The sequence below is a fragment of the Chiloscyllium punctatum genome, chromosome 1 (genome assembly GCF_047496795.1).
Source record: "Chiloscyllium punctatum isolate Juve2018m chromosome 1, sChiPun1.3, whole genome shotgun sequence".
NCBI classification, from domain to species: Eukaryota; Metazoa; Chordata; class Chondrichthyes; order Orectolobiformes; family Hemiscylliidae; genus Chiloscyllium; species Chiloscyllium punctatum.
The window spans coordinates 69771421-69784180 of record NC_092739.1 but is presented as its reverse complement, the minus strand read 5'-3'; the positions used below and the strand labels follow the sequence as shown (position 1 = coordinate 69784180).

The 12760-nt window shown below is 40.5% G+C and overlaps 1 protein-coding gene across 4 annotated transcripts in view; it reads right to left on the bottom strand.

Annotated features, from left to right (window-relative positions):
* The window catches only part of slc30a9 (solute carrier family 30 member 9), a 130088-nt gene that overhangs the window by 103278 nt on the left and 14050 nt on the right, over window positions 1–12760 (bottom strand). For all 4 annotated transcript variants that reach the window (XM_072568228.1, XM_072568218.1, XM_072568210.1 and 1 more), the window contains 2 exons: window positions 11954–12074; window positions 1968–2159 (listed from right to left, as the gene is read on the bottom strand). In XM_072568228.1, coding sequence (XP_072424329.1) covers window positions 1968–2159; window positions 11954–12050 — 289 coding nt within the window. In that variant the 5' untranslated portion in view covers window positions 12051–12074. The remainder of the gene's footprint in view (window positions 1–1967; window positions 2160–11953; window positions 12075–12760) is intronic.

Below are 12760 nucleotides of genomic sequence, written 5' to 3'. Positions count from 1 at the left end.
TGAAAAGGCAAATCAGGGCGGGACTGATACACTTCATGATAAGGTCTTGGGGTGTGTTGTTAAACAAGGAGACCTTGGAGTACAGGTTCATAGTTCCTTGAAAGTGGAGTTGCACCAGGATAGTGAAGGTGTTGTTTGGTATGCTTGCCTTTATTGGTCAGTACACCAAGTATAGGAATTGGGAGGTCATGTTGTGGCTATACAGGGACATTGGTTACACCTTTGTTAGGCCACTTTTGAAATATTGAGCGCAATTCTGGTCTCCCTATTGGAAAGATGTTGTGAAACTTGAAAGTGTTTAGGAAAGATTTACAAGAATGTTGTCAGCGTTGGAGGGTTTGAGCTATAGGGAGAATGAATAGGTAGGAGCTATTTTCCCTGGAGCATTGAATGCTTGAGGGGGTGACCTTATAGATGTTTATAAAATATGATAGGCATGGATGAGTGAATGGATAAGGTCTGTTCCTGAGGGTGGAGAGTCCAAACCTAGAGGGTGTAGCTTTAAGGTGAGAAGGGGAAGATTTGCAAGAGACCTAATTGATAACTTTTTCATGCAGAGGGTGGTGTATGTAAGGAATGAAGGGTTTAGAGGGATATGGGTCAAATGCTGGTAAATGGGACTAAATTTAGGATATCTGGTCAATATGGACAAGTTGGTCACAGGGTCTGTTTCCATGCTCTATGACTCTAAGAGGCAGATCCTGTCTGATTAATTTAATTGATTCTTTTCAAAAGCTGACTGGATAGATTGATAACAGTAGTGCAGTGGATGTCTTTACATGGTCTTCAGTAAAGCCTTTGACAATGTCGCACATGAAGGCTGGTCCAAAACATAAAAGCCAATAGAAGGCAAAGGATGATGTTGGAGGCATGTTTTTATGGTTGAAAGCCTGTGGTCAGCAGCGTATTGAGGGATCGGTGCTTGGGACCCTTGCGTTTGTTATATTAACTTGGATGTAGATATAGAAGGTTTAACTGGGGAGTTTGCAGCTGATATGATAATTGGTGATACTGTTGATGATAAGGAGGGTGGTCTCAGACTACGTTCTTAAAATGGTAAATTGGCAATGGCAGATGGAATTTAATCCTGAAAATGCAAAGTGGGACATTTTGGGAGGTCTAATTTGGGAATGTCACCCTTCTCCAATGTCCTTATCCCAACACACTCACACCAGGCCCTGTTATCACATGGTCTGCTGTTACACACAACCTATGTTAACCACTAATAGTCCGCATTAGTAGCTATTCATTCTCCCAGATGATGGTTATCCACTCCTATATCTGTCCAGTTGTTCTTCTCTCTTTGGGCTCTATCTCCACCTATCATTTACTCCTTTACTCACTCCCTCCACTCTTTGGCAAAAACAATTTTTCCCTAGATACCATCAATTCTGAAGGGTCAACTGACCCAAAATGTTAACTGATTTCTCTCCACAGATGCTGCCTGATCTGCAGAGCTTTTTTGTTTCTGATTTCCAGCATTCGCTGTTCTTGCGGTTCTTAAAAGCAGATGGTTGTAGCATGAACTTGCTGCAGTTAAGAATGACAATTGGAGATTCATTTGGGCAATTGCAGGTTTGAAATACTAACTTCATACAATTAAACTGCGGTTTAAGTTTTTATTTGTGTACATTTTGCAAGGTACAAAAATGCTGCACTGCCTATTCCAACATATCAGATGGTGCTCCACTAATGTTCTTCATAGCATAAACATTCAGGACAGAACTATAAGTGTCCTTCCTTAGAAATGTTTAATTACACTTAAGCGGTGCTGATAATATCATTAGAGATGCTGTGTAGCAGCAATGACTCTTCCCAACATTACATGAAGCCAAGTGCAAAGGTAGTCCGGAAAACACACCAACTGTGTCGGCTAATTCACGAGAAGCATGTGAAACATTGTACTGGTTACAGTGAGCCTTTGACATGGTCTCTAGCAAATTACAAAACAGAAGTGCGATTTTTACCAACTATTTTAGAATTTTGTTGAGTGCTGGGTTCCATTCCCAAGGAAGCGGAGGTACTGCTGGCACCATACTCATAGGTTCCATCCTTTTTGTCATTTGAGGAATATAAACGTAGCTGGATATCTGTGCTGATTGGTAGGTTAGAACGCACACCATGCCAGAAACTTGGGTTGGTCATAACGCTTCTGCGTACTGAAAACAAATAAAAATAACCATATAATTAATTCTTCATTCTGAATCACTCAATTTCCAGAGATAGAACAAACAGTTATTATATTGGAGCAAAAATTATATCCACAGGACTGTTTAGTACACTTTAACAATAGCAGTCTCAGTATATTATCTGGAAAACAAAATTAAAATTTCATTTATTTAGAAACACATTGAAACACTGCAGAAATAGGTAGAGAATATCCTTCATTAATTTCTCAACAGTCTCAGCTGCACAGCAAGGAAACAAACCCTTTGGTCTAACTTGTCCATGCTGACCAAAGATCCGAAATTAATCTAGTCCCATTTACCAGCAATTGGCTCATATCCCTTTAAATCCTTCCTATTCACATATCCATCCAGGTGCCTTTAAAATGTTGTAGTTGTACCAGCCTCCACTTCCTCAGGTAGCTCATTCCCGATACAAACCACCCTCTGCGTGAAAACATTGCCCCTTAGGTCCCTTTTAAAGGGCAGCACAGTGGTTCAGTGGTTAGTACTGTTGCCTCACAGCGCCAGAGTCCCAGGTTCGATGCCAGCCTTGGGCAACTGTGTGTGGAGTTTGCACATTCTCCCAGTGTCTGCGTGGGTTTCCTCCCATAATCCAAAGATGTGCAGGTCAGGTGAATTGGCCATGCTAAATTATCCATAGTGTTAGGTGCATTAGTCAGAGGGAAATGGGTATGGGTGGGTTACTCTTCGGAGGGTCGGTGTGGACTGTTTGGGCCGAAGGGCCTGTTTCCACACTGTATGGAATCTAATCTAAAATCTTTCTCTTCTCAACTTAAATCTATGCACTCTAGTTTTGGACTCCCCTAGCCTGAAGAAATTATCTTGGCAGTTCACCCTATCCATGCTTCTCATGAATTTATAAAGCTCTTTAAGGTCACCTCTCAGCCTCCAATACTCCAGGGAAAATAGCCCAAGCCTATTCAGCTTCTTACTATAGTTCAAATCTGCCAACCATGGAAACATCCTTTTACATTTTCCTGAACCCTTTCAACCTTCACAACTTACTTCCTATAAAAGGGAGATTAGAATTGAATGCAGTATTCCAAAAGTGGCCCATCAACGTCCTGGACAGCTGGAACATGATCTCCCAACTCCTATACTCAATGCACTGACCAAAGGCAAGCATACCAAGCGCCTCCTTCACTATTCTGTCCACATGCAACTCCACTTTCAAGGAACTATCACCCTGCACTCCAAGGTCATTGTTCAGCAACACTTCCCATGTTTAACTTAAGGGATGCTTTCAGAAAAAATCTGCAATGTTAATATGCTTTGTTTTCAACATTTTTGACTGTCAATAGATGGGAATATATTTCAAATATTAGTTAATAATCCAACTCAACCACACTAGTGAGACTGGAATCATATGGCCAAGTAAAGGGCTACAAGATTCTCTTCCTTGACAGAGGAATAGAAAAACACTGGAACACATGAATCAGAGGCCATTCAGCCCATCAATTAGATCACAGATACCACACCGTTCAATTAGATCACAGCTGATTGATCTCAACAACACACTTTCCTGCACAACATCCTTACCCCTTCATATCAGGCATCAAGAAATCCATCGATTTCTCACTTGAACATGCTCAATGACTGGGTTTTCACAGGTCACTGGGGTAGACAATTTCAAATATTCACCACACTCAGTAAAGAAATTCATCTCAATTTTAAATGCCCTACCCCTTATTATGAAATTATATCTCTACTACTACTGGCCAGGAGAAGCATCCTATCTACATGGACTCTGCCACTCCCTGTAAGAATTTTAGATGTTTCAGCAAGTTCACTTCTCATTCTTCAAAGCTCTCAGGAATACAGACAGTTTCTGTAATACCTCCTCAAGATAATCCCAATGATTGATCTGATGAACTTTCACTGCATTCCTAGCAAGTACACCCTCCCTTGGATAAAGAAACCAAAACGCACAACATTCCAGGTGCGGTCTCACCAAAGCACTATACAACCTAGCAAGACATTTTTACTTCTCAAATTTCCTCAATGAATGTTAACATGCTGTTTCACTTTGTCACTGCACACTAGGCTTTTAAATGACTCCTGGACAAGGAAACCAAAATCCCATTGGTCACCTGCACTTCTGAACCTCCACCTTTTTAAGAAATATTCTGTTCTGTTTTCTCTTCCAAAGTGAACATCACATTTATTCATGTTATATTCCATCTGCCACAATCTAGCCCATTTGCTTAGCCTCCTGCAATGTCCTTGCATTTTCTTCAACTTAATATGCCAACCTAGCTTTGTCTCATCACCATATCCAAATCATTGACATAGACTGTGAAAAGCTATGGCCCTACCACTGATCCTTGCCACACCTACTAGTAATATCCCACCATCCTGAGAACAGTTTATTACTTTTCTGCTTTCTATTCATTAACCAAATTCTAAATATATACTACCTTTCCTCCCCAATCACATGCTTTGCAATTTCATATTAACCTCCTAGGTGGGGCCTTATCAAAATTCAAATGTACTACATCCACTGGTTTTCCCTTGTTTGTGCTACAAGTAGCATGCCTCAAAAAAAATTCAAGTTTGTCAAGAGAGCCTTCCCTTCCATTAACACCGACTCTGCCCAATCCTACCATTCTCTCATTACGTTTTTATGATAAACTAACAGCTTCATGGTAATTTTGCCAATATCAGTACCTTATCTCTAACTTCTTAAACAAAAGCAGAATATAATTCTCAAACTGCCATGGTAGCATTTTAAAAAAATGCATTCTTTAGATTATTGGTGCAGTAACATGATTATACGTACAATTGAGAGACAGGAACACAATGTAATTCAAATGTAAACATTGGAATTTACAGGATCATACTGAATACATCAGGGATACAAAAAAAAAGGTGAAGCAGACAGGTAATGATTCTATGTTAGAACACAAACTAAAATTACTGGAGTGCTGAAATGTCAAAATAAAGGCTTTGTTAAACACAAAACAGAACTGACAAAGCTTGAAATGTTATATAGATTACAGACTTCGGCTAAAAGGACGCAAGTTGGCAAGAAGAGATGACATGCAAAAAGACCAAATTACCTCAAAATTCAGTTCAAAAGTTAACACTAAAACACAGGTTAGAATCCAAGCTGGTAAACTTAAACTGTGATGATGGTGACGATGATATGCTGATCCCCTTAAACTGCATAGCGGTTGGGAGCTTCCATTTGCCATGGCATTCAGTTGCATGAATTGAAGACAGGATATAGACTTGAGTGCATAGTTAGAAAATGGCAATGGTAGTTTCAAATCAACATTGAATGAATTTGCATCTTCAACTTGAAATTTTGCATACTGCCAATAATTGGTGGGCATTATTATGCAGACAAATCTCTTTACCAAGATAGCATTCTACACAATTCCCATGCACACAGCATCTCAGATCTTCCTGTAACATCTTCGGTACCACACTGTTCACAGACAACAATAAGCCTCATCATCCAGGGAATCAATTTATTGTACCCCCAATATTGCCTCTAAGTACTTCTTTTAAAGGTATGCAACAAACGAGTAAGCCACTTGACTGAATGGTGGAGGTGACTAAAATGAGCCAAATGGCCCAATTCTGCCTCTATATCTTATGGGTCCTCAAGTCTGCTTCACCATTCAATAATATCATGGCTGACCTGATTACTCCACGACGTACCCCTAAACTTTCATAGACCTGCTTAATCAAGATTCCATTTCTCCTCACTAATACCACCCAATTTGCATGTTTCAAATCAAGTTCTCTCTTACTCCTCTAAAGTCCATGGAAACAAACCTAGCCTGTCCAACTATTCCTCATGACAACCTATTTCAGCGAGTTTTGAGCAGATTTGTACCTCAGGTTGAGGTTTTGGATGTAAGTTTGCTTGCTGAGCTTGGAGGTTCATTTCCAGATGTTTCGTTATCTTACTAGGTAAGATCTTCAGTGACCTCATGCAAAGCAATACTGAAAATTCCTGCTTTGTATTTATATGTTTAGGTTTCTTTGGGTTGGTGATGTTATTTCCTGTGGTGAAGTCACTTCCTGTTCCTTTTCTCAGGGGGTCTAACTCGATGTGTTTGTTGATAGAGTTCCAATTGGAATGCCATGCTTCTAGGAATTCTTGTGCGTATCTTTGTTTGGCTTGTCCTAGTCGAAGTGGTGTCTTTCCTCATCCGTATGTGAGGATACTAGCGAGACGGTCACGTCTTTGTGGCCAGTTGGAGTTCATGTATCCTGGTGGCTAGTTTTCTGCCTGATTGTTAGTCCTCGCTCAGTAATTTGTAAATGACGTTAGTTTTGCTCATTGTCTATATAGGGTCTTTCAAGTTCATTAGCTGCTGTTTTAGTCCATTGGTGGGTTTATGAATGGGTACCCACTGAACACAGTCCGCTGATTTCTCAGTAACAAACCCAAACAAGCAGACAAAACACATCCAGAAACCCTAGCCATTCTCCTCTATATCAAAGACATCTCAGAAATGACTGCCAGACTATTCAGACCCCTTGGTATCATGGTAGCCCATTCATAAACCCACCAACACTAAAACAGCAGCTAATGAACTTGAAATACCCTATACAGACAATGAGCAAAACTAACGTCATTTACAAAATACCATGCAAGGACTGTAACAAACACTACATTGGACAAACAGAAAACTAGCCACCAAGATACATGAACACCAACTAGTCGCAAAAAGACATGACATTCTCTCACTAGTATCCTCACATACAGATGAGGAAGGACACCACTTCGACTGGGACAACACATCCATCCTAGGACGAGCCAAACAAAGACATGCACGAGAATTCCAAGAAGCATGGCATTCCAACTGGAACTCTATCAAACACGTCAAGTTAGACCCCATCTACCACCCCCAGAGAAAAGGAACAGGAAGTGACTTCACCACAGAAAATATCACCACCAACCCAAAAGAAACCCAAACATATAAATAGAAAGCAGAAATTTTCAGCATTGCTTCGCATGAGGCCACTGGAGATGTTACCTAGTAAGGTAATGAAACATCTGGAAGTAAACCTCCAAGCTCTGCGAGCAAACTTACATCCACATCCTATTTCAAGCTGTAAATTTAGTAAAATGTTTTCTGGAATGCGTCCAATGCACTTGCAACCTAACTTAAAAAAAAGAGACCCATACTATAACGCAGATGTGGACTCACAGAGGTGCCCGATTTATGAACATTAGAGCTTGAATGTTCATACTTACGAGCACGATCCCTGACAAGAGTGTATAAATATTAAAACATCCAGCATGCAAACCTTTGCTTGCATTTACAAGCAGCCATTTTATATTGTACAGTGGTGTTCCAACTTGCACACAAATTGACTTATAGTACTCAAGAATGGAACCCATTCGTAACCTAGTGACTGCCTATATAGCTGAAGCACAACCTCCCTATTTTTGGATTTAATTCCGTTCACAATAAATGATAATATTCTATTAGTTTTCTTAATTACCAATTGAACCGGCATATTAAGGTTTTGCAATTCATGCACAACGACACCGATTCTTACCACCTCAGATTTCTGCAATGCCTTCCAGTTTAGATAAAATACTAAATTCTCCCCAAGAAAATGGATAACTTCAGATTTTCCCATATTATATGCCATTTGCCAGCAACTGCCCTTCTCATCTGCATAGTTACCAGGAAGCTCTACACATAGCAAACGTGGTGCTAATGAATAGCTTCCGCTCTGGGAACTATTGCTGCACATGGCCCTCAAAAGTTCATGCAGTCGCAAAAGGTTATAGGGAATACTGCTTGCCAGATCTTTACCTACTCATTTAACCTCAATTCCTTAGTAGCCTGACGTCCTCTTTCCAGCTTGCATTCCTACTTGTCTTTGTTTCACCAACAAATTTAGCAACTATCTTCAGTCCCTTTATCCTACTAAAGGATACAAAATTATGAAAGGTTGAAGCCCCAACACTGATCCAAGAGGCTCTTCACGTTACATCTTGCCAAGTAAAAAAATAACCATTTATTCATACCGTTTCCTGTTGGATAGCCAATATTCTATCCACACTAATACGATGTCCCCTGTGCCATGGGTATATTGATAAACAATCTAGTATTTGTCAAACAATGTCTCCTTCATAAAACTGTATTAACACTCTAATCATTGTGATCTATAGATTCCAGTCTTGCATCCATAGGAGAGAAAACCTATCTAATCTGTATTTGTTCATCTTCACTCCTGCCTCCTTTTTTGAGGAAGATGGGTACGTTGTTACCTTCCTATACATGGGGAATTCTGGAAGATCAAAACCAATACATCCATCACCTCCAATGCCACTTCCTTCTAAGCCATCAAGCTTCAAGAGATTTGTCAGCTGTTGATTTCATCATCTTTCCAGTTCTTAAGAATAATTATTCCAAGTTCCTCACACTCATTTGACCCATTTTAACATGAGAGGATAAAACATTAGGGATAGAGGGGCAACAAAAATTTAACAATGTGTGGAATTTTCTAGATTCGATAAGATCGAAAAATAATTGAGAAACCCAATGCCACAACTTGCTGGTTTCCATCCCAAAGTAAAAAGGAAGAGAATACAGCAGCGTTGGTCACAGTACTTCAACTCCTTTTGAGAAAGTCTATAGCCTTAAAAGCTTGTCTTTAAACATTCAGACTAAAATGTAATGCTGAATCATAGAACACATTTACTACACGAAAAATTAGACAGACAGGAAGGCTCAGAAGGGGGGGGGGGGGGGGGAATCTTAAGGAATGCAGAAGATAAGGACATCTAGGCTCACCAAATGATAACAGGATGCTGTAAGGCAATTAAGAACATTTGCCTTAGCATCAGTGAATCTGTGTGAACAGGACACCAAGTGATAACATTCACAGCCGTTCCCTCGTGAAGTTAATGGGTGTTTGATTCTGACCCTGAAACGAAACTCTGTACTATCAAAAGCTTTGTAATTAACGGTCAGATGTTGTTAATTGTAATGGATTCTTATTACCCCTGACAAAGCAGGGCAGACATTAAAAAAATCTTTGCCTGACGTGATGGTTCAAAAAAAACACACGAGAGAGAGAGAGAGAGAGAGAGAGAGAGAGAGAGAGAGAGAGAGAGAGAGAGAGAGAGAGAGAGAGAGAGAGAGAGAGAGAGAGGGACCCCATTTTAGTGCTGAGGCTGTTGGAGCCAGTAGAAAATTAACTCTGTGCTTACTTGCTATGGATTGAATTTAATTGCAGAGACTATTGATGATTTTGAGTAGCCATTACTGGTTATGAAATGCAAACTCTGTAAAAGGTAATAGTGATACAGCTATAACCTACTTGCTGTTTTTAAACAGACCATGACTACCCCACTGTCAATTCTAACTAGTCAGATCTTGTCTTATTTGTATTTGAACCACAAAAACTTGAAAAGAAGGCATGTTTAATTCGAGACTAATTAATCATTTTAAATACAACCTTGTAGTAACATTTCAGCCTCAGGTACAGAGTGATTCTGTGCTCAAGATAAAAGCAGGAATCTGCTTGCAGCTTAAAATTATTTGAAACCTAACATTGAAGAGATTCTGACACAATCTGTCGGGAAACCATTTATGGTCAAAAGTTTGCCCTCCTTGCTAAGGAGCCATTTCGTAAAACAGTGATATCAGACATGCGAGCTGTGCAAGGTTACCTTATGATACCTCCCACTTAATTTAGACTAGTACTTCTTTATAGGAAGTTCTCGCCAGCAGATGCTCAAGACCTGTAGGAGAGATCAGTCAAGCGCACACAGATCTGTCAATTAACTTTTCTTCCTTACGAATATAGTCTTTCCCTGTCTAATTTAGAACATGCACTTTTTTTTTCAAACTTTTGTATAAAGCAAGCCACTTTGTATCAGTACATCGGAGTAGCCTGCTGGAACACTTGAAGAGCTGGCACCCTATTCTCCAGGTTATTAGAGGCTAGTTAGTTTAGCTTATAGGTATCAGTGTTATGTTCTAACAGTGATGGTATTGGTAAATAAAGGGGATCACTAAAATTAAACTAATCTGCAAGAGGGTTTTTTTATTCCAGACTTCCAAAGAGTACAATCTCCGGGATGAACCAAGAGAAAGGCTTACAGGTCTGAGTCCATAAGGGATTCCCTGGGTTGTCTCAAATCTGTACTTTAACAATTTTGTGTGAATATATTTCGGGGGGGGAAGCTAAGGGGTAAACAATAGGTAGAGATAGAGCCCAAAAGAGAGAGAAGAATAGTTGGACAGATAAAAGGAGTTGGTAATGATCTGGCTAGGGAAGGTGAATAGCTGTTAATGAGGACTGTTAGTGACAAACAGTAGGTAGCGCGTAATGCCACCTTTGTGATTACAAGGCCTGTGTCTGGGTAAGGGGACATGGGAGAGTTCAGGCCCTAAAATTGAAATCACTACTGAGTCTGGAGGTATCCAAGCAGAAAATGAGACATTGTTCTTCCAACTTGTGCAGAGTTCACTCGAATACTTCAGTGAGCCTGAGACAGATGTTGGCCAGGGAACAGGATGGCAGGCAACTGGAAGCATGGGGTTTATTTTACAGGCAAAACACATGTTCTGTGAAGCAGTCACCCAGTCTAGGCTTCATATTTCAGTGTAGAGGAGACCACATTGTGAGCAGCGAATGCAGTAGACTAGATTGTGGGAAGTGCAGGTGAAGTGCTGCTTCACCTGGAAAGTACATTTGGGCCCTTGGATACTGGAGATGGATCAACCGATGCTACAGCTTAGACGGTAGCAGGAAAGGTGCCACGGGGCTACAGGGAAGTGTTAGGAATAAGTGGACCAGGGTGTCCGGGAGGGAACGGTCCCTTCAGAAGGTGGACAAAGCGGGGGACAGAAATGTGTCTGGTGGTGGGCTTCTCGCTGGAGTTGGTGGAAATGGTGCCTGATGATCTTCTGAATGAGGATACTGGTGGGGTGATAGGTAAGAACAAGGGGAACCCTATTGCTGTTGCAGAAGGGAACAGAGAGGGTGAAGGCAGAAGTGCAGGAGATGGTTCAGACCCAGTTGAGGACCCTGTCGACAAAGTGCTGGGGAATCCTGGTTGAAGGAAGGTGGACATTTCAGAGGCTCCCTTACCCAAGTGGGCTTCATCTGAACATATGCAACAGAGACGGAAGAACTGGGACAATGGAATGGAGATCTTAGAGGAAGTAGCATGCAAAGATGTGCAGTCCAGGTAATTGTGCGAGTTGGTGGGCTTATTGTAGATATTAATGGCCAATCTATTGCCAGAAATAGAAACAGATGTCAAGGGAGGGAAGGAAAGAGTCAGAAATAGACCAGGTGAAAGTGAGGGTAAGGTGGAAACTGGAAGCAAAAATCGATGACCTTTTCCAATCCTGGCAAAGAGAGGGAAGTTGCACTGATTAGATAGATATATCAGAGAGAGAATGTGGGAGGGGGCCAGAATCTGACTGGATTTTGGGGTGTTTGGATATAACCATCTGCAAATTACTATTAATATTTTACAAAATTCAAACTTGAAAAGCAGTTTCCTGTAAAGAAATCAAAGTCAAATCTTAAAATAACAGATTGTAACAGTGATGCATTAACATAATCAAGGTGGAGGAGTTTAAATTTAATTCATGTTTCTAAATAAAATACTTCAACAAAAATATACTGTTATATTCTGTTCTAAGTGAGACAACTATTTTAATTGGTTAGGTATACCTCACTGGTCTATTATACAGAAAAACCTGATAGGGTTAAAACAAGGACTGGAACAGATATCAAAGAGCATTCTGAAATCATGCTGGACTCACTGTAATGGCCTTGATTGCCTCCAAAGGCATATTTCCGGAAATAGAAATTGCACAGCGACTGCCATGGTTTCTGCGTCAATCCAAGTAACATGTTCATAGAATTTTTAGGGGCGATGCTTCCCTGTAAGGAAAAAGTAATTTTAATTGAAGAGGTACTTAATATATACTTCTATCATGTTCCCCAATGGGTCACATGCAGCGCATATGTAAAATACATAACTAGAATGTTTCACTTCAAGATTCTGCACATGATCATACAGTATGAGTTGATGAAATATATACAGAACTGTTCTTACAATTAAGAAGGACTATGTTTCAACACAATCAGGCTGGGAACAGGTACTACAAGGTCCAGGTAGAGCTAAAACAGAACCCCAGACATTCATAGTAATAGACATTTTAGACATCTGCGAGAGAAAACAAGTGTTAAAACATTAGGTTGAAATGCTGTACATTCCAAAGTGTCTACATTCACGGTGGCTCAGTGGTTAGCACTGCTGCCTCACAGCACCAGTGTCCCAGGTTCGATTCCAGCCTCAGATGACTGCAGAGTTTGCACATTCTCCCCTTATCTGCGTGGGTTTCCTCCAGGTGTTCTGGTTTCCTCCCACAGTCCAAAGATGTGCAGGTTTAGGTGAATTGGCCATGCTAAATTGCCCATAGTGTTAGGTGCCTTAGAGGGAAATGGGTCTGGGTGGGTTACTCTGAAGGTTGGTGTGGACGTGTTGGATCAAAGGGCCTGTTTCCACACTGTGGGGAATTAGTCTTTTAAAAAATTAAACTTAACCTTCAAAGTAAAATAAGTGT